General features: G+C 34.6%; 1 protein-coding gene across 9 annotated transcripts in view; it reads right to left on the bottom strand.

Annotated features, from left to right (window-relative positions):
• ASAP1 (ArfGAP with SH3 domain, ankyrin repeat and PH domain 1) overlaps window positions 1–18,418 on the bottom strand; it is a 568,420-nt gene that overhangs the window by 401,073 nt on the left and 148,929 nt on the right. For 8 of the 9 annotated variants that reach the window (XM_074265489.1, XM_074265486.1, XM_074265500.1 and 5 more), the window contains exon 2: window positions 3,807–3,893. The exons of the other annotated variant lie outside the window; for it this stretch is intronic. In XM_074265489.1, coding sequence (XP_074121590.1) covers window positions 3,807–3,865 — 59 coding nt within the window. In that variant the 5' untranslated portion in view covers window positions 3,866–3,893. The remainder of the gene's footprint in view (window positions 1–3,806; window positions 3,894–18,418) is intronic. 9 annotated transcript variants of the gene reach the window in all.

Here is an 18,418-nt window from a genome sequence, read left to right as displayed (position 1 = left end):
CTCACAGAGTTGTTGTAAGGACACAATGAAAGATTCTAGGAATGTAAAGCACACTAAGGTAATTGTTACCATTCTTGCTGCTACTCCTAAAAAGGACAGGCTTTTTAGACAATGGTGCTGGAGCACCCATTTGTCCCATAGGGTCAATGAGGATAACCTGAAGCAGCTGTGGGTTGCTGGCATCCAGTCATGTGCACAAGTGGAAGGAATAAGCCTCACATCTTCAAAATCCAGGCTTGTCCTAGAAGTGCTACAGAAGTCTTGCAGACTGCCCTAGAGTGGTGTATATTTTCAAAGTTAAATGAGTATATTTATATTTCTATGAAATCGCTCTACCCATTCCCCAGAGATACTAACAGCTCCTGCTCTTAGCTAAGTAGGTTTAAAGCACAGACTGGCTAATGTTGTGAGCTGTAAAATGGGGACTGGGGTAACATAAACTTTGAGAGAGAAATAAAAGTAGCCAACTTCAAGAGTGGATGAAACCTTAGAGATATTTCGTCCAACTCCTTTTTATAAATGGGAAAACTGAATCCCAGGGAAGTGAAATGATTTGCCAAAAGTAAAAAATGAGGTTGCATGATAAAATAGTAAGAATATTTTGGGGATAATTAAAGGATGTGGACTTGACTCTCAAATCCATCACTACCTGTAATTAAGATTCAGTTTTCCGGATCGTGAAGTGAGAACAAAAAATATTTGCAATCCCTCAAAATAGTTGTGAAAAAAGCATTTCTAAACTTTAAAATATAAAATGCATGCTGTTGCTGCTATTATGATTTTTTTTTTAAAAACATGGCACAATCAAGACTTATAGAAGGGTTGTTTTTGTTTGTTTGTTTGTTTTAAACAGAAATAAGAGAATCCAGCTTCCCTCACAAAAAGCAGCAAAAATTGTTGCCTACCAGAATGGTGGGTATGGAGATTTGTGAGTGAGAGGTCAAGTAAAACATAAACCCTCGGTTTTCATAAGTGAGCTTTTAATTTATTTAGTCTAAAACCAAGTTCCACATCATTCTCTGGCCAATAGATCCAAATTATGTCATTTCTTCTATGTCCTTCTTTCCTTGTCCTGGCTACCAAAAACTTCTGGATTCTGACAGGTGAGCTTTCCCTTTTGTCTGAGACAAATCCTCAATCCTCTAACCCACCTCATTCTTCTTTATGTATAGTCTTACCATAATAGAATGTAAGTGTTTTGAGGATAGGTGGATTTACTTGCTTCCAAGTATTTGCACTCTCTAGTACTTAGCATAAAGCCTGACATTCAGTAAGTACTTAATATTTGTAACAAGAAGCAACTTTGTCCTTTAAAGAGGTGATGTACTAAACTGGGGAGGAAGCCACATGAAAGGAGAGAAGAGCAGTTGCAAAGTGGCTAAAGTGCTGGGGCTAGAATCAGAAAGATAAGTTCAAATTCAGGCTTACACACTTGGTGTGTGTGAACCTAGGTAGGTTACTTAACCTCTGCCTTAGCTTCCTCAGCTATAAAATAGGAGATAATAAGAACCTAACTCCCAAGGTTATTGTAAATCTCAAATGGGATAATATTTGTTCCTGGCACATAATAGATGAAAAACAAATATTTATTTCATTCTCTCCATATCTTAAACATTTCAAACTATGAAAATGATTTTGGAATGATTTTTTGGGCCATTTTCTACAGACACATTACATATCATTAATTTCAAAGCAATAAAAAAATCTGTATACGGAAACATGTACGTTCATAATCTTGCTAGTCATATTGCCTTTATGAGACTCAGTTGCCCCACATGTAAAATGGGGATAATAGTACCTAAATTACCTAATCACAGGGTTGTTGGGACAAATCAAACAAGACAATGTATATGAAGGAGCTTTAGAAAATACAAAGGCTACAAAAACATTAGATGTCATTATTCATTCATGTTAGAAACAATATTTCATTTTTAATTTGGGATCACCTCCAAAATTTCCTATAAATGTTCCACAATGAGTGTTTTTTAAATAAAAAATAATGTATTCTTATTCTTTCTAATTCTTTCACATAGCTCTCTCCACTGATTCAGTTCATTTCAGTTAAACATACATTTCTTTATCAACTATGTACCAGGCATTTGTGTCAGCTACTGGGAATACAAAGACAAATAACAACAACAAAAAAAGTAAACAATTCTTACCCTCCAAGAATTTATAATCTACTAAAAAATGATGTCCTCCTAGAAAAGCAAATGCAAACTATTTACAAAATATAGTCTTTCCTCAACACTAGTTTGCATTGCTTTTATAACTTCAAGAATTTTGGTGATTTTATTAGTAATCTCATTTTCACTTTAGAATTGGCAATGTCATTCATGACAAGGACAGTAGAGGGGGAAAAAAACCAGTAGAAGCCATGCTATTTCCTTAAAAATGAGAAAAATTTTCATAGAGGTGTTTAAGAATTTGCTCCAGAAAATGCTAAAGAAATTGCTTAAGTGTATAATGTGGAAATTGAAAAAAAAAAACAGAAATGGGTTAAATTTGTGGGTAAATAAGATGGTGGTCATCCCTGCTCCTTTGATGGCACTAGTGATGCCATACAATCATTCTGCTAGTGGGAAGCATGTACTTTTCATTGAGGAATTGTTTAAACACAGAGACTACAGGGAAATTAGAGATAGCAGGTTGCCCCTTTCCTTTTTAATTTGGGGATCCTTCTGCCCCTGAGGGACATGGATGTCCCTGTCCTTACCCCTTCCTGTCCCTGTCCAGTCCAATATAGCTGCAACCCTTCCCTATATTTTATAGGTTATTTCATAGTTACTTTGTTAGGAAAAGTAAATATTATCAGAATTAATGTTTTGTTATAAAGAAACATATACAAATAAGTATATTTTTCAGCAATCTCTAGCAAAAGATGACAGTTTTTGGTGGTGGTGGGAACCTAATTCCCTATTTTCCACAAGTTTATTTTGCACTATTTTTTAGGAATGATATACCCTCAAAAGTTAAGAGTTGACTGTAAATAAAAAAATAATATAGGGAGGAAGGGAAGGAGGGAGGAAAAGTGCCAATAACAGGAGAGATAAGGAAAGGTTTTTTGGTAGGAAATGGGACAGAGATGAGATTTGAAGAGAGCTACACAGGCAGAAGTGAGGAAGGAGAATGTTACAGACATGAGAGATAAACAAGGTAGGAGATAGAATATTGTATGTGAGTTTGACTAGATTGAAGAATGTGTAAAGGAGAGTTATGGGGAATAAATCTGGAAAAACAAACTACAGCCAAACTATGAAGAATTTTAAAAGTCAAATAACGAGGTACATTTGTATTTTATCCTAAAAACAAGAGATGGCCATTGAACTTCTTAAGCAAATCAAGACTAAGATTTTAGAAATGTAAATTTAGCGCCTGTGTAAAAGATGGATTGGGAAGCAGAGGATTTGGAAGCAGAAAGATCAATTCGAGTTCTATTAGAATAGACAAGGAAAGAGGTGATGTATTAAACTGGGGAGGAAGCCACATGAAAGGAGAGAAGAGCAGTTGCAAGAGTTGTTTTTGGGGCAGAATGGACAAGACCTACTAGTCCACTGTAAGAAGAGAAAGAGATTATAAATTTCACAATATATTCCCCCTACCACATTCTTTTCCTTACAACTTCCCTTTCTCCAGGAAGTAAGCATAATAAATATGATGATTTCCATTTAAGTAATTCAACCAAGGTCACAAACTCTTAAAAGACCTGACTTGGTCTTGAAGCCAGATCTCCTAATTCTAAGTCCATTGTTTTGACCATGCCATACACCCCCTTTGAGTCTAAAAATGTTCATATTATAGCTTACCGATTCCATAATGAATCTCTGGAAGAAAAACTTGAAAGCCTTGAGGCTGAAGATCTCATGTCTCAGCCGTCACCATCAGAAAGTTACCTACATTGAAGGGAAAAGGTAACAAAAGTCACTTGTCATCAGCTAGAAGAAATGTTTTAGACAAAAGGAAAGATCTGGGATTTCAGGACTGTAAGAAACTTCTCTACCCACACAGACTCAACTGCTGGTGATTCAGTAGATAAATTCTAAAGAGATGCCTGAGGCACACTAAGAGCAAGAGACTTGTCCTTCTGTCACTAAGTTTGTAAATATTAAAGACAGGATTTAAATCCAGGTCTTCCTGATTCCAAGAAGCACTATCATTCACTATACCATGCTATGTCATTAGCTTTCTTAGTTCACGTGGCATATTTAATTTGATAACCAGACCTCTAAGTCTAGGAATTCTCCAACAACAATAGAATAGCTGTGAAGGAATCTGAAACAAATAATTAGATTCCAGACTTCCCAGCTTGATACAGACATTCAAACCCAAGCTGCAAGGTCCCTTCAAGTCCCATGATTCTGTGAGATTGCAGCTGGTGCATTAGCCAGGAGCAAGCCTTGCACAGTTCACATGAGTTTGGGAGTTATTCTTGGGTTCTATTTCCAGCTCTACCTTGGGTGGCATTTTGAAAGTCATTAACTTCACCAGATTTCAGTTTAGAACCCACCCCCTCTCAGAGCATATTGGCAGCATCAACAGACACCTACAGGCATGTACCTACCCAAAGGCACCAAGGACAGGCTATAGCTGAGGGGTTTCTCCAGTAACAGAAACCAAACTATAAAAACTGTCCATTATATTCCAGGGCAGCAGCTCTGTACTATGGGAAGAAGTCTAATTAATTTGCAAATAAATACTAATGTTTAATTAATTGCTGTTTGTCCAGAGCTATGGAAGCCTGGAATGAAAAATTACATGAGGAATGTTTGGGGGAGGGGAGATGAGATTTAAAAAAAAAAAAAGCAAAAAACGATGAATGGGAGAGGGGGAGAATGGGGCAGAGAACCTCGTTTTTCAATTCTAGTTTCTAGAATCACTGAATTCTATCTTCATGATCCTTGATCATAGCAGTCTTTCTCTTCTTAATTCTCCTTTCTTTTTCCCTGGTAAAATAAAATAGAAAGCCTTGGGCTACTTGCCTTTTTCATACACATTGTGTGTTCTCCTGCATCCTTACCTCTGTTACTTGCCTTTTTCATACACATTCTGTGTTTTCCTGAATCCTCACTTCTGCATACTCAGCTCTCAATTGCAGGAATGAATGCCCTGTCTCCCTTTTCTGTCTATTATAGTCCTACTCTTCTTAAAAGTAAAATGCCATCATGTTCATGAAGCATTATCAAATTTCAATCAGAAATGATCTCTCCTCCCTATGCATCTTTGTTTATACCTTTCCAAAGAATTAATAACTGACATTTACATAGTACTTTAAAGTTTACAGAACTCTTTACACATATTATGGTATGTTGGTTGAAGGAAATGGGCATGGTTAGCCTAGAGAAAAGAAAACTCTGGGGGATATGATAGTTGTCTTCAAATATTTGAAGGGCTTAGATTTAAAGGGAGTATTAAAGTTGAGTTGTTTACCTATAGGAAGTGAATGGATGGAAGTCAAAGAGATCAAAGTAGCCTTAAGGAAAAACTTCCTAACAATTAAGACCAATAGGGACAATAACACCTGTAGGACCCTATCTCAGAGGATTAATTTTAGATTAAATGCTTGTAAATTTTAACTTGCTAAATAGTTTGAGCTTTATCCCAGTTTTATAGATAAGGCAAATGAAATTCTCTTGCTAAGACACAGTGATGAGAAGACTTAAAAAGGGAACAGAAACTCACGTCTTCTAACTTAAATTTTGTGTTTTTGCCATTGAGACACCATCTTCATGAAACTAATTTTAGATGGAATTTCCATATTTTTATAAGGCATCAGTCCACACCACAACAGTTAGAAAGTTGTTTTTGATTTGGGGACCAGGTGTCCTTTTCTTGCACAAGATGGAAATACAGAGGTCACTCATCAATCTGGCTGGAGCACTCATTAGCAAGGGGAGCTTTTGACTTACTCCATCTTAAACTTGAACCAGTTCATCTCTCCTTAGGCAGTCTGGTAGCCTCTTGCTTACCACTGGGAGCTCAGCTTATTGGTGCCAGACTTACTGTGGACACTACATAATCCATAGTCCTACTACAAGAGCTCCTGAGCTCAAGTAATCCATCTACTTTCAGCTCTGTAGGGATTTCAGGTGTACACTACTTCACCCAATGCCACCATGCATATTGCCACTATTATTATTATTATTTTGCTGAGGTAATTGGAGTTAAGTGACTTGCCCAGGTCACACAGCTAGAAGTGTTAAGTGTCTAGTCCAAATTTAAACTCAGGTCTTCCTGGCTTCAGGGCTGGTGCTCCATCCACTGTGCTGCCTAGATGCCCCATTGCCATTATTATTTTAAGATATATTTAAGCTTGGGACAGATTTTTAAGCTCAAAAAATGTTCAACATGCCTTAAAAATGCTCTGAATCATTTATCCTTATATCTTCTAAGACATAATATTTTATACATAGTAAGCACATAAGTAATTTTTCTGAAAGGCAGGTTACATTTTCATGATTGTTATACAGTTAAAATGAGCACTACATTATCTCATGTGAAAATGTATCTTCTTGATTGATGTTTTTTGTTGTTGTTGCCTTAAGATGATAATAGTACTTTTTACACTGTCATGAGTGTTGGTAGATTTTGAACAACTAACCTGAAAAAGTTCATAGGAATTCATCACAATTAATAATATTTACTACATACCATACAGATGAAGTTTCTGTAGTAATTCACTTACAGCATACTGACAATACAATGATGACTCCCATACATAATACATGGGTAGAATGGATACCAATAATTTAATACACAGGGTGATTTTAATCCAAAAATGTCCTTTGCATATATCAATCAAATGATTTCCTGAATGCTAGGAAATTTTTAAGAGTATACTATGAAATGATGAATCATCTGCAGCTGGCTACAATCTCATCCACTCTACCCAACCCCCACCCAAATGAAATTCCATCAAAGTATCCATGCACAGCTTTCCTGTTAAGTGTGAGCTGCATCTGGGATCTAGGAAATTTTTAGACTCATAGGAAACAGAATATTGTTTAAATTTTGTTCCCAACTTTCCTCTCTGTCTCACAGCTGTCTACCTTTAGTCCACTTTCTTCAAGAAACATTCTCAGCCATATATCCAGTCCTGAATCAGCCACCATATTGGTCAAAAAGTAAGGAGAGCAGCACAATTTCATCACCCCTATTAGAGAAAGATATTCAGGAGAAGCAACCAGAGCCAATGGCCTTTCCTGATTCCTACAGTTTCTAGCATCTCACCTTTACCCCAAAATGATAATATACATATTTTGTAAATATTCATATATATTTCCTCTTATAGAATGTAAACTTCTTAAGACCAAAGGAGCTCTAATCCTATGACTGAATTGTTTCATTTTAGTTGCTGCATCTTCACTGCCAATACAATATACAGGAGATGCTTAGGAAATAGAGTAGAGGAAGTGACAAAGTCTAATCTATATTTTAAGAATGGCAATTTGGCAGTTGGAAGATAGATTGGAGGAAGGGATGCTACTAAGAAAGTTCAAGAATAGAGGCTGTGTGAGTGGAGAGAAAGAAAAGACTATGAAAGATATTACAGAGTCAGAATCAACAAGGTTGATAACTCATTGGATATGAGGAAAGATGGATCACAAAAGACTCAAGGAGGGGCATTATAGGTGTTCCAAATAACAAAAACAGAATATTAGAATTAGAAGGGACTTTAAAGATTATCACTTTAAGATTTGCAGCATATTATCTTATTTGATCCTCACAACAACCCTTTGGGGTAAGTATTATTATTATTGTGCATGATTTACATGAGAAAATTGAGGCTGGGAGAAGTTAAGTATGTTCATTGTCAAAATAATAAGTGTCTGAATCAGGATCTGAATTCAAGTTTTCCTGATTGTAAGACCAACACTAAATTACCAGAGATCTTTAACCTGGAGTCCATGAATCTGGTGGTTTGCTTGCTTAATACTGTGAACATGGAATTTAAATATGATTGAGTTTTTTAATAATCCTATTTTATTTTATTCAGTTGAAAAACATTATTCTGAGAAGAGGACTTTAGAATTCACCAGACTACCAAAAGGATCCATGATACAATAAGATTAAGTATCCCTGCTCTGGACCAACCTCCTTTTTTTAAAGATGTAACAAGAATAACACTCAGTTTTCTGAGTTTTCTCAGGTTCAGTGTGAGTTTTTTGAAATAATCAATTTATAGAAATCATAGTGTAAGCCCCCATTGCCTCAACACTACTTAGATTATGTAAGGAACACAAACCAAATGATAAGCATTTAATTAAGATTTAAAATGCTGTAAATAATGGAGTGCTGTGTCATACAGCCAAGTCCTGATACTTCATATGCAAATAGGTAAAATTTCTTATATTTCCATATATGATATATAGCGAAAAACATTCAAGGAAAATTTATTTAAAAGATCTGTGAAAATAGCCCTTCCATCCAGGTGCATTATGAAGTAAGGAAGGAGTTAATCCTGTCCTGGGTCCTATCCATATGCTTTTTATGGCCTGCACAGACTGGATCTGGGTTTTCCTTGGCTCAGGCCTGGGCTTGCAACATCATCTATATGGAGACAATCTCTTGGGTTCCTATACTTTTCATTATAAAAAGCCCAGGTGTGCCAAATGTAGGTTGCAACCTCAGCATCTCCTATTTAGTAGACTATACCCGGATGACATCAGCCTACTCAATTTCAGCTTTCCACTACAGCAACTTCCAAATGCACAACACCTCCCCTTTTCATGTGATTGTTTGCTCATTTCCATATTTTTTCCATGTTTACAATTCCAGATGAAATTCCATGAGTCCCATGGACTGATACCCCAAATTTTTCTCAAATAAATTTAAGTTCCTTTATGTCTCCATCATGGAGGCTAGAAATTGTGCTAGAAAACTGCCTACATTATACAGGTAGGTTCTCAAAGAAGGGAAGTTAGTCATTCAGAAGTCATAGTTACTGGGTGGCAGATTGAGAAATAGACAACAGGTTCCCCTAACTCATAGCCCCATGCACTTTCCAAAATATAGCTCCTTCAGTATTAACTGAGCCATAGAGATAATGACTATCTCTATGATTGTAGCTCTTGTGAATGTGAGTAGTGTTAGAGGAAATACAGAATTAGTAAACTTTATTTTTTCTTACTTTTTTATTAATGCCTTTTGTATTTGTATATTTCCTTGATATCTTTGAACTTTTGTTTTTCTAGATGAATATTATTATTTTTTTCCTAGCTGCATAAAATAATTTTTTGATCATTTGACTGGTGGGGTACTAAACAGATTGATTTAGGTAAAAGTGTTATTTTTATTATATTGGTTCAGCCCATCCATGAAAAATTAACATTTTAGATCTAACTTTATTTGTGTGAAAAGTATTTTATAGTTGTGTTCACATAGTTCCAGTATTTGTCTTGGCAGAAGACTCTCAAGTATTTCATATCATGTATTATTATTTTTAGATAGAATTTCTCTATCTTTTGCTACTGGACTTTGTTGGTAATATATAGAAAAGCTGATAGTTCATGTGCATTTATTTTATATCCTGAAGCTTTGCTAAAATTGTCAATAATTTCAACTAGTTTTTTAGTGGATTCTGTAGGAATATATATTAACATATATATCATATCATATCTCATAGAGATATATTACTATCTGGAGTGATAGTTTTGTTCTTTCATTGACTATTATAATTCCTTTAATTTTTTTCTCTTCTTTTTTTTGCTATAGATAATATTTTAAATAAAATGTTAAGTAACAGACATGATAAAGGTCATGCTTGCTTCACCCCAGATTGTCCTAGGAAAGATTCCAGCTTATTCCCATTACAGATAATTCTTATTGATAATTTTACATAAATATCACTTATCATTTTAAGGCCAATTCTAATTTTTTTTAATTTTTTTTCCCTGAAGCTGGGGTTAAGTGACTTGCCCAGGGTCACACAGCTAGGAAGTGTTAAGTGTCTGGGACCACATTTGAACTGGGGTCCTCCTGAATTCAAGGCTGGTGCTCTATCCACTGCGCCACTTAGCTGGCCCAATTCTATTTATTTCTATGCTCTCTGGATTTTTTTTTAATAGGAAGAGGTGCTGTAATTTATCAAAAGCCTTTTCTGCATCTATTGAAACAATTTGATTTTTATTGGTTTTGTTACTGAAGTAATCAACTATGCTGATAGTTTTCCTAATATTGATCTAGCCTTGCATTCCTAGTATAAAATGTATGATCAGTGATATATTGCTGCAACCTCTTGGCTAATATTATATTTTAAATGTTTGCATTAATATTCATGAAGGAAATTGGTCTATAATTTTCTTTCTTGGTTTTGGCTCTTCCTGGTTTAGATTTCAGCACCATGTATGTGTTGTAAAACTTAGTAGGCCTCCTTCTTCACCTATTTTTCCAAATACTGTATATACTAATAGGATTAATTATTCTTTAAATGTTAGATAGAATTTAGTTGTGAATCCTTGTAATCTTAAAGATTTTTTTCTATAAACTTTACTGATGACATGTTCAGTTTCTTTTTTCTTAGAGTTAAGTATTTTATTTCTTTTTTTCTGTTAAATTGTGTAATTTACATTTTTGTTCATACATTTCATTTAGATGGTAAAATTTATTGGCATATAATTGGGCAAAATAGCTCCTAAAATTATCTCACTTTCCTCATCACTGATGATGAACTTTTCATTTTTAATATAAGTAATTTTGGTTTTCTTCTTTCATTTTTAAAATCAAATTAACCCTTGATTTGTCTATTTTATCATTTATTTTCTTAAAATAAAGCTTTTAGCTTTATTAGTCCAATGGTTTTCTTACTTTCAGTCTCATTAATCTCTCCTTTGATTTTCAGGATTTCAGATTTGGTATTTAATTGGAGATTTTAAATTTGTTTTTTTCTAATATTTTTAGTTGCATGCCCATTTATTGATATGCTTTTTTCAATATTTTATTGATGTAAGGAATTAGAGTTTCATTTTTCTGCTAAGTTCTACTTTGTCTACATCCCATAAATTTTAGTTTTATTGTTATCATTTTCTTTCATGAATATCAATTATTTTTAAGATTTGCTCTTTGAATTTTTTTTAGAATTAGATTATTTAATTTCCAACTAATTTTTAATCTCTTTCTATTGTCCATTATTGAATGTAATTTTTATTGCATTTATATATGATCAGAAAAAACTGTATTTATTATTTATGCTATTCTGAATTTGGTTGTGAGGTTTTCCTGTCCTAATATATGGCCAGTCTTGTATAGGTGTCATATACTGCTGAGAAAAAGGATATTCCTTCCTGTTCTCATTCACCTTTTTCTAGAGATCTATGATATCTAACTTTTATGGAATTTAATTCACCTCCTTAACTTCTTTCTCATTAATTTTTAATGAGATATCTAGTTATGAGAGGGTAAAGTTGAGCTCTCAACCATTATTGTTTTATTATCTATTTCTTCCTGTAATCCATTCAACTTCTACCTTCAAAAATTTAGGTGCTATAACATTTGGAGAATATATGTTTAATACTGATATAACTTCATTGTTGATGGTACCTTTCTGCAAGATATAGTTTTAATTAAATCTATTTTTGCTTTTGCTTTGTCTGAGATCATGATTGCTACCTCTGCTTTCTTTGCTTCAGCAGAAGCATAATAAATTCTGCTCCAGGCCATTACTTTTACTCTGTATTTATTTGTATATCTCTCTCTACTTCCGATGTATTCAGATGTCTGGTTTTTAATCCATTCTGCTACTTCTATTTTAGAAGTGAATTCATTCCATTCATTTTTATAATTAGAGGAATATTTCCCTCCATGCTATTGTTTATAGCTTATTCACCTTATTCACCTCTTATCCCCTACACTTTCCCTTCTCACAACAGTTTTACTTCTGATCATTTCCTTCTCCAATATATCCTCCCTTTTATCAGTCCCTTTTCTTGTTTTACCCCTTATTCCTTTTTACTTCTTTAAAGGGTAAGTTAGATTTCTAAATCCAAGTGAGTATATGTGTTGTTATTCACTCTTCGAATCAATTTTGACCCAATCCCCCTCTATTATACAGCTCTTTTATGTGGTATAATTTACCCCCATTCATTCCCCACCTTGTTATTCCAGTGCAATTTTCTTTCTCACTCCTTTGTTTGAGTATCAACCCATCAAAGTTACTTTATATTCAGACTCTGCTTGTATACACTCCTTTTAATTGCTCTTATAGTAATAAAGTTCTTAAGCCTTACAAGCCATATAAAAATATGAATTTTTACTGAATACTGAATTTCTTACATTTCTCTTTCTTGTTTCTTTTTTACCTTTCTTAATTGTATATTTGGAGGTCATATTTTATTCAGCTATGGTCTTTTTTATTAGATTTATTTTATTATTTTTATTTTATTAGATTTTTTTTATTAGAAATGTTTAGAAGTCCTCTATTTTTCCCTCTGAAAGATTATATTCCATTTCCTTGGTAGGTGATTCTTGGTTGTAATCCTACTTTCTTTCCTTTTTGGTATATCATATTCTAAGTCCACTGGTTCTTTAATATGAAAGTTGCCAAATCTTGTGTATCTCTGATTGTACCTCCACAATATTTGGGTTTAAATTTTTTTCCATGATATTTAAATGTGTTTTTTTTTTGGGGGGGGGTTGCTTGCAGTATTTTCTCCTTGATCTGTGAGCTCTGGAATTAGGCTATGATGTTTCTGGAAGTTTTCATTCTGGGTTCTTTTTTAGGTGGTAGTGCTCAATGGATTCTTTCAATTTCTATTTGTCTTCTGGTCCTAATATATCAGAGCAATTTTCTTTAATAATTTCTTGAACAATGTCCAAGCCTTTAATTTTTTTTTTATCATGACTTTCAGGTAGTCCAATAATTCTTGCTATCTTTCCTGAGTATTTTCTAGAACAGTTGTTTTTTCAATAAGAGATTTCACATCTTCTTTTTCTTTTTCTTTTTTTTTTTTTGTTTTGTTTTATTATATATTTATGTCTAGTCAGCTTTCATTTACTCAATTTAAAATCCTAAGGAATTATTTTCTTCAGCAAATTTTTGTATTTTCTTTTCCATTTGACTAATTCTATTTTTGGAGAGTTATTTTTCTTAGTAAACTTTTCTATATCTTTCCCCATACTACTGAATCATTTTTCATGACTCTTTACATTATTCTTATTTTTCTCAAATTTCTTCACTTCCCTAATTTGTTTTTTAAAATCCTTTTAAAGCTGTTCATAGAATTCTTTTTGGGCATGAAACTAAATTACAATTTTCTTTGAGATTTTACATGTAGTCATTTTAATACTACCACCCTCTTCTAAGTTTATGTATTGATCCTCCCTATCAATATAATAATTTTCTAGTCAGGTTCAGTTTTGTTTTTTGCTTATTTTTTCTGCTTTTTTTGGTGACTTGGTGTTTTTATGTGAAAACTGGGCTTGGGATTTATACTTTCCCAGGCTTTTTGTGCTGGGGTTCAGGTTCTTACTGTTGGCTTTCATTGCGCTTCAGGCTTTAGTTGTTTGCTTTTACTGGAGGGTAGGCTACCTTTCTGATTGTACAGGAGGGTAGAGCTTCCCTGGTGGCTTCTTCTTGTGATAGGTTTAGCTACTGGCCTGCCCCAGAGATGGAACCTTTCTTTTGGATTGTTATTGTAACAGAGTCTTTCTGGTGGCTGGTCCTGGAGGATGGAACTTTATTGCTATCTCAGGGGTAGGAGCTCAATGTTGGTCACTTCTGAGGCAGGGCTTCACTACTGGTCAGCAATGGGGTGAGGTTTATGCTGAGGGTAGAGTTGCTGGGATGCAGTCTTGCTATGTTACACATCACTTGCCTGTTGTTGTTTGTCCTTTGTTCTCAAAGGACCGTGACATCAGGGAGATGATGCTAGGATATGTATGTAAAATAGATTTGAGTGAAGGAAGGCTGTTGAGATTGTTGAGTTGTAGGAGGGCAGCTTCTTGCTGGTGGATTGCCCAGGATGAGATCTTGCAGCAGACCCCCTGTTGTGATGTTGGCTGGCTGCTGCTCTTAGAATTTGCTCTCTTCCCATCCCAGTGAAACTAACTTTTCCTGCTGGGATTATAAACTACTTCCCTGTTCTCAAATCAATTCTGAGGTATTTCTTCAGTTGTTTGGAAGAGAAATTGGAAGGGGTTTAGAGGGTTTCTTCCTCACTCGCCATCTTGCTACCTAAGTCCCCCAAAAAGATTTTTTAAGTAGAAAAGAATCTATTTGCACTAAAATATTTATAGCATTCTTTTCATCATGGCTAAGCACTGGAAACTGAAGGATGTCTATCAATTGGGGAATGGCTGAACAAGTTGTGGCATATGATTATAATGGAATATTTATTGTGCTATTAAAAGTGATGAACAGGATGTTTTTTTTAAAAAAACCTGAAAAAACTTGCATGAAATGATGCAGAATGAAGTGAGAAGAACTTGGAGAAAATTGTAGAGTAAGATCAACATTGTATGATGAACAACTAGCTATTCTCAGTAATACAATGATCAAAGGCAATCCCAAAGGACTCATGATGAAAAATGTTATCTGCCTCCAGAGAAAGAACTAATGGAGTCTGAATGCAGACTGAAGCATATTACTTTCCTTCCACCCTCCCTTTCTTCCTTCCTTTTGCTACTTCAAGTTTTCTTTCACAACATGTAGAAATGTTTTACATGATTACACATATATTACCTATATCAGATTGCTTACTGTCACCAGGAGAAGGGAGGAAAGGGAGGAAAGGATAGACTTTGGAACTCAAAACTAATAAAACATAATAAATGTAGCAGAAAAAAATCTCTGCTCTATACATTATTTATCTTTCTGATTAATAACAACATGTTTGTCCTTACAATTAGACAATAGGCCATTTGTGAAGAAAGATTATGCCTTAGAACTCCCATCTAGCCCCCACAATATTAGATAATTGTAGGTAGAAAGAATCCTGGATCTGGACTCATAAAAAACCTGGGTTCAGTTTTGGCTCTAACATTTGCTACATGTGATCACAGACATGACATTAGTATTCTGATTCTTAGTATTCTCATATTCAAAATGGAGATAGTAACACTGACACTATCTACCTCAAAGTCCCATAATTACTAATAGACTGAGCTGGACTTTAACCTAGGTTTTCTAAATCTCATTCCATTGTTTATTCCAACATATCACACTGCTTCTACAAGAGAACAATCTATGTACAACATGATTCTAAACAAGACACCTGGGGCAGTATGGGCCCCCTTTGATAAATTACTCTAATACTTTGAGGATGCATAATTTCACATATATGGTACATTTTCCATCCTTCATTGCTTAGTACAAAGATTCTCAAAGTGCACTCTGAGAACTCCCAGGGGCCCTGGAAAATCTTTCAAGGGAGTTCAAAAGGTCAAAATCATTTTTATAAGACTAAGACTACTCCCCTTTCCTACTCCATATCTATGTCAAAACAGATTTTCTTAATATCTTTCAACTAAAACAATATATCACAACAGACTGAATGCAAAAGCAGATATGAGAATCCAATTGTCTTTTATTAAGCTGGACATTAAAGAGATTTGCACAAATATGTAAAAACCATCCCATTTTTCTTATGCATTTTTGGAGGAAATAGTTATTCATCATGAAAATATATTATATTTTAAAAATGGATTAGTAAATATATTTTTAAAAAGTCATCAGTTTTACTTTCTAACTTTGAAAAAAATTGATAGTTATAACTGATATAAATAAAAGCTCTTCAGAATCCTTAATAATTTTTAAGAGTGTAAAGTGGTTCTAAATCTTGAGAACTGTTATCTTACTGGATGATTTCATCTACTAAAATATAGAGTAGAAGGCACTCTCAGCTTGAATTGAAAACACCTGGGTCCAGAGACCTGACTGTGTCACTTATTGTCCTGTGACCCTGGGCAAATCACTTCTCTGAGCATGCAGCCTTCTCATTTGTAAAATGAGGCAGTTCCAGCTATAACATTGGATGAAGAATAACAATGCTTTAGTACCTAACTCAGAGTGTTGTTTTAGGGGCCAAATGAGACAATAGTATTAATAATTTACAAATGCATTTACATACATTTTTTATTTCATTTCCTTTTTTTAATTATAGTTTTTATTTACCAGATGTATGCATAGGTAATTTTACAACATTGACAATTGCCAAACCTTTTATTCCAATTTTTCCTCTCCTTCCCCCCACCGCTTCCCCAGATGGCAGGTTAACCAATACATGTTAAATATGTTAAAGTTTTATTTCATTTTCAAAACAACCTCATAAAGTATTTCCTATAGGTATTATTACCATCATTTTCCTCATAGGGAAATCTAAGCAGCTAGTCAATTAATAAGCATTTCATAAGATTTTTTGCTATATTCTAGGTATTGTGCCAAGCTCTAGGGATACAAAAACGGAAAAATACAGCTCTTTCCCTCAAGAAGTTCACATTCTACTGAGGGTGAGTACATGAAAAAACAATCATGTATAAATAAGATATATTCTGGACAAATAGAAGGTGATCTCAGGTAACCCTAAGAAGGAATCAGGATTGCCTCCTGAAGAAGGTACAATTGAATTGAATCTTAAAGGAATCTAGAAAAGATAACAAATGGATTATGATGAGGGAGAAAGCCTTTGAAGCAGGAAGAAAGCCAGTGGGGGAAAAATGTATGGAGTAGGAAATTGAATATAAAGTTCAAGAAATAAGAAAATCAGTTTTTACTGGTTTATAGAGTACATGAAGATCAATAGAATATAAGAAGACTGGGAAGGTAGAAAGAATCTGTTATGACTCCTTAAAAGGAATTTAAAAACCAAAGAAAGAATTGATTCTAAAGGTATTAAGGAGCCATTTGAGTTTATAGAGTATGCGTGTAGGGGCAGTAGTGATGAAAACTGATGGTAGATGGATTGTTCAGACTTGAAGTTCAGCAAGATCACTTTGGCAGCTGAGTGGAAGATATAAAGTAGGGAAAGAATTGAAGAAAGGAGACAAACCAGAAACCTATTGCAATAGATCATGAGTAAAGTAAGGAGAACATATACTATAGTAGCAGCTGTTTGAGAAGCGAGAAGGGAATATGTGATAAATGTTGTTTATGTTACAATGAGAAGATTAAATGATAGACAAGATACATAGGATGAGAAGTTGTGAGCCTGAGTGACTGGGAAGATGGTGGTCCCCTCAATAGTAAATGGTAAGATTAGGGGTATAAACATATCAGTGAGTAGCTGTGTTGGAATGAAGAAGAGTGTCATAGGAAATGAGTAGATTAGAGACTTGGGAAGTTGTGTTTAAGGGAATATAAACAAATATGTTGAGTTTTCCTAATATGAGGGTAAGGAAGAGAGGGTAGAGAGAATCTCTATAATATAGGCAAAGAACTAATTGGAGAAAGAAGAGAGAGTAGGTAACATCTACTAGAATCTTAATTGGGTGATACAAATGTATAGAATGAGCCTCTAAGGAGCAGGGAAAACTCTGATTCCTCTATCACCACCAGTGAGAGAGTGGGAAGAGGAGGAATGAATAAAACTATAAACAGTGCTGGAAATGGTGTCCAGGGATACGTGTTATCTAGAAGGATTCAAGACCTTCAAGAAGGTCTCAATGAATAGCAGAAAATTCAGAAAATGGGAAAAGAAAATGTTTAAATTTGTTAACTATGGATCAGCATTCCAGAGAGCACAGTATAAGGAGTGATAGATATGCATGGAGGGTAGATAAAAGGAGATAGGAATAAGGAAGTAGGCAAAGAGGGATGGGAATGAGGTAAAGGCAGAGAAGGAAAGGGTTAAGAATTCTTGGATGGATAGAATATTAGGCAGTAAACATATGCTATTCATTGAGTCCAGGTTTAGTATCAGTAGGTAAAAAGAAATTCATTGAAGGTATCAAATGATTATATTATTCAAGGCCCTCATTCAAGCTCCAGTGTCATGATGGTAGAAATGTTGAGTCCTTTGAATTTCAGAAAAGCCACTTTACAGCAGTCAAGAAGAAAGTGAAAGTATAGCCTGAGGGAGTCCTGATAGGAGGCAGGACCATATAATTTGAGGCAGGTCTGACTGGAAAAAGGAACACTGAAAAAATCTGTAAGGCAAAGGAAGAGGCCAAAAAAAGGCACCTTGGATCAAAATAAGATTAAGGGGTCCCTGGAAATGTTTGGAACAAAGAGGCCACAGATTTGTGGTCTGGATCTGGGAAAGATGCAGGATCCCATGGAGTGTGTTTAAAGCAAAGAAGCCCAGGATAGGGTACTGGATCTGTAGTTGACTGAGGGTTCCCTGGGAAATTTCAGGAGTAGAAAGGCCAAATGGCACAGAGAACTAAACTGATATACACTAATGGTTGTCCAACTAATTCTTGTCATAGGCAGGATTTGGACCCAATTTTCTCTTGACTCCAAATCTACTACTATTTCTCCTTAATCCAC

Source organism: Sminthopsis crassicaudata, chromosome 1, assembly GCF_048593235.1.
Source record: "Sminthopsis crassicaudata isolate SCR6 chromosome 1, ASM4859323v1, whole genome shotgun sequence".
NCBI lineage: Eukaryota > Metazoa > Chordata > Mammalia > Dasyuromorphia > Dasyuridae > Sminthopsis > Sminthopsis crassicaudata.
The sequence above is the reverse complement of the archived record's forward strand: the minus strand, read 5'-3'. Positions and strand labels throughout refer to the sequence as shown.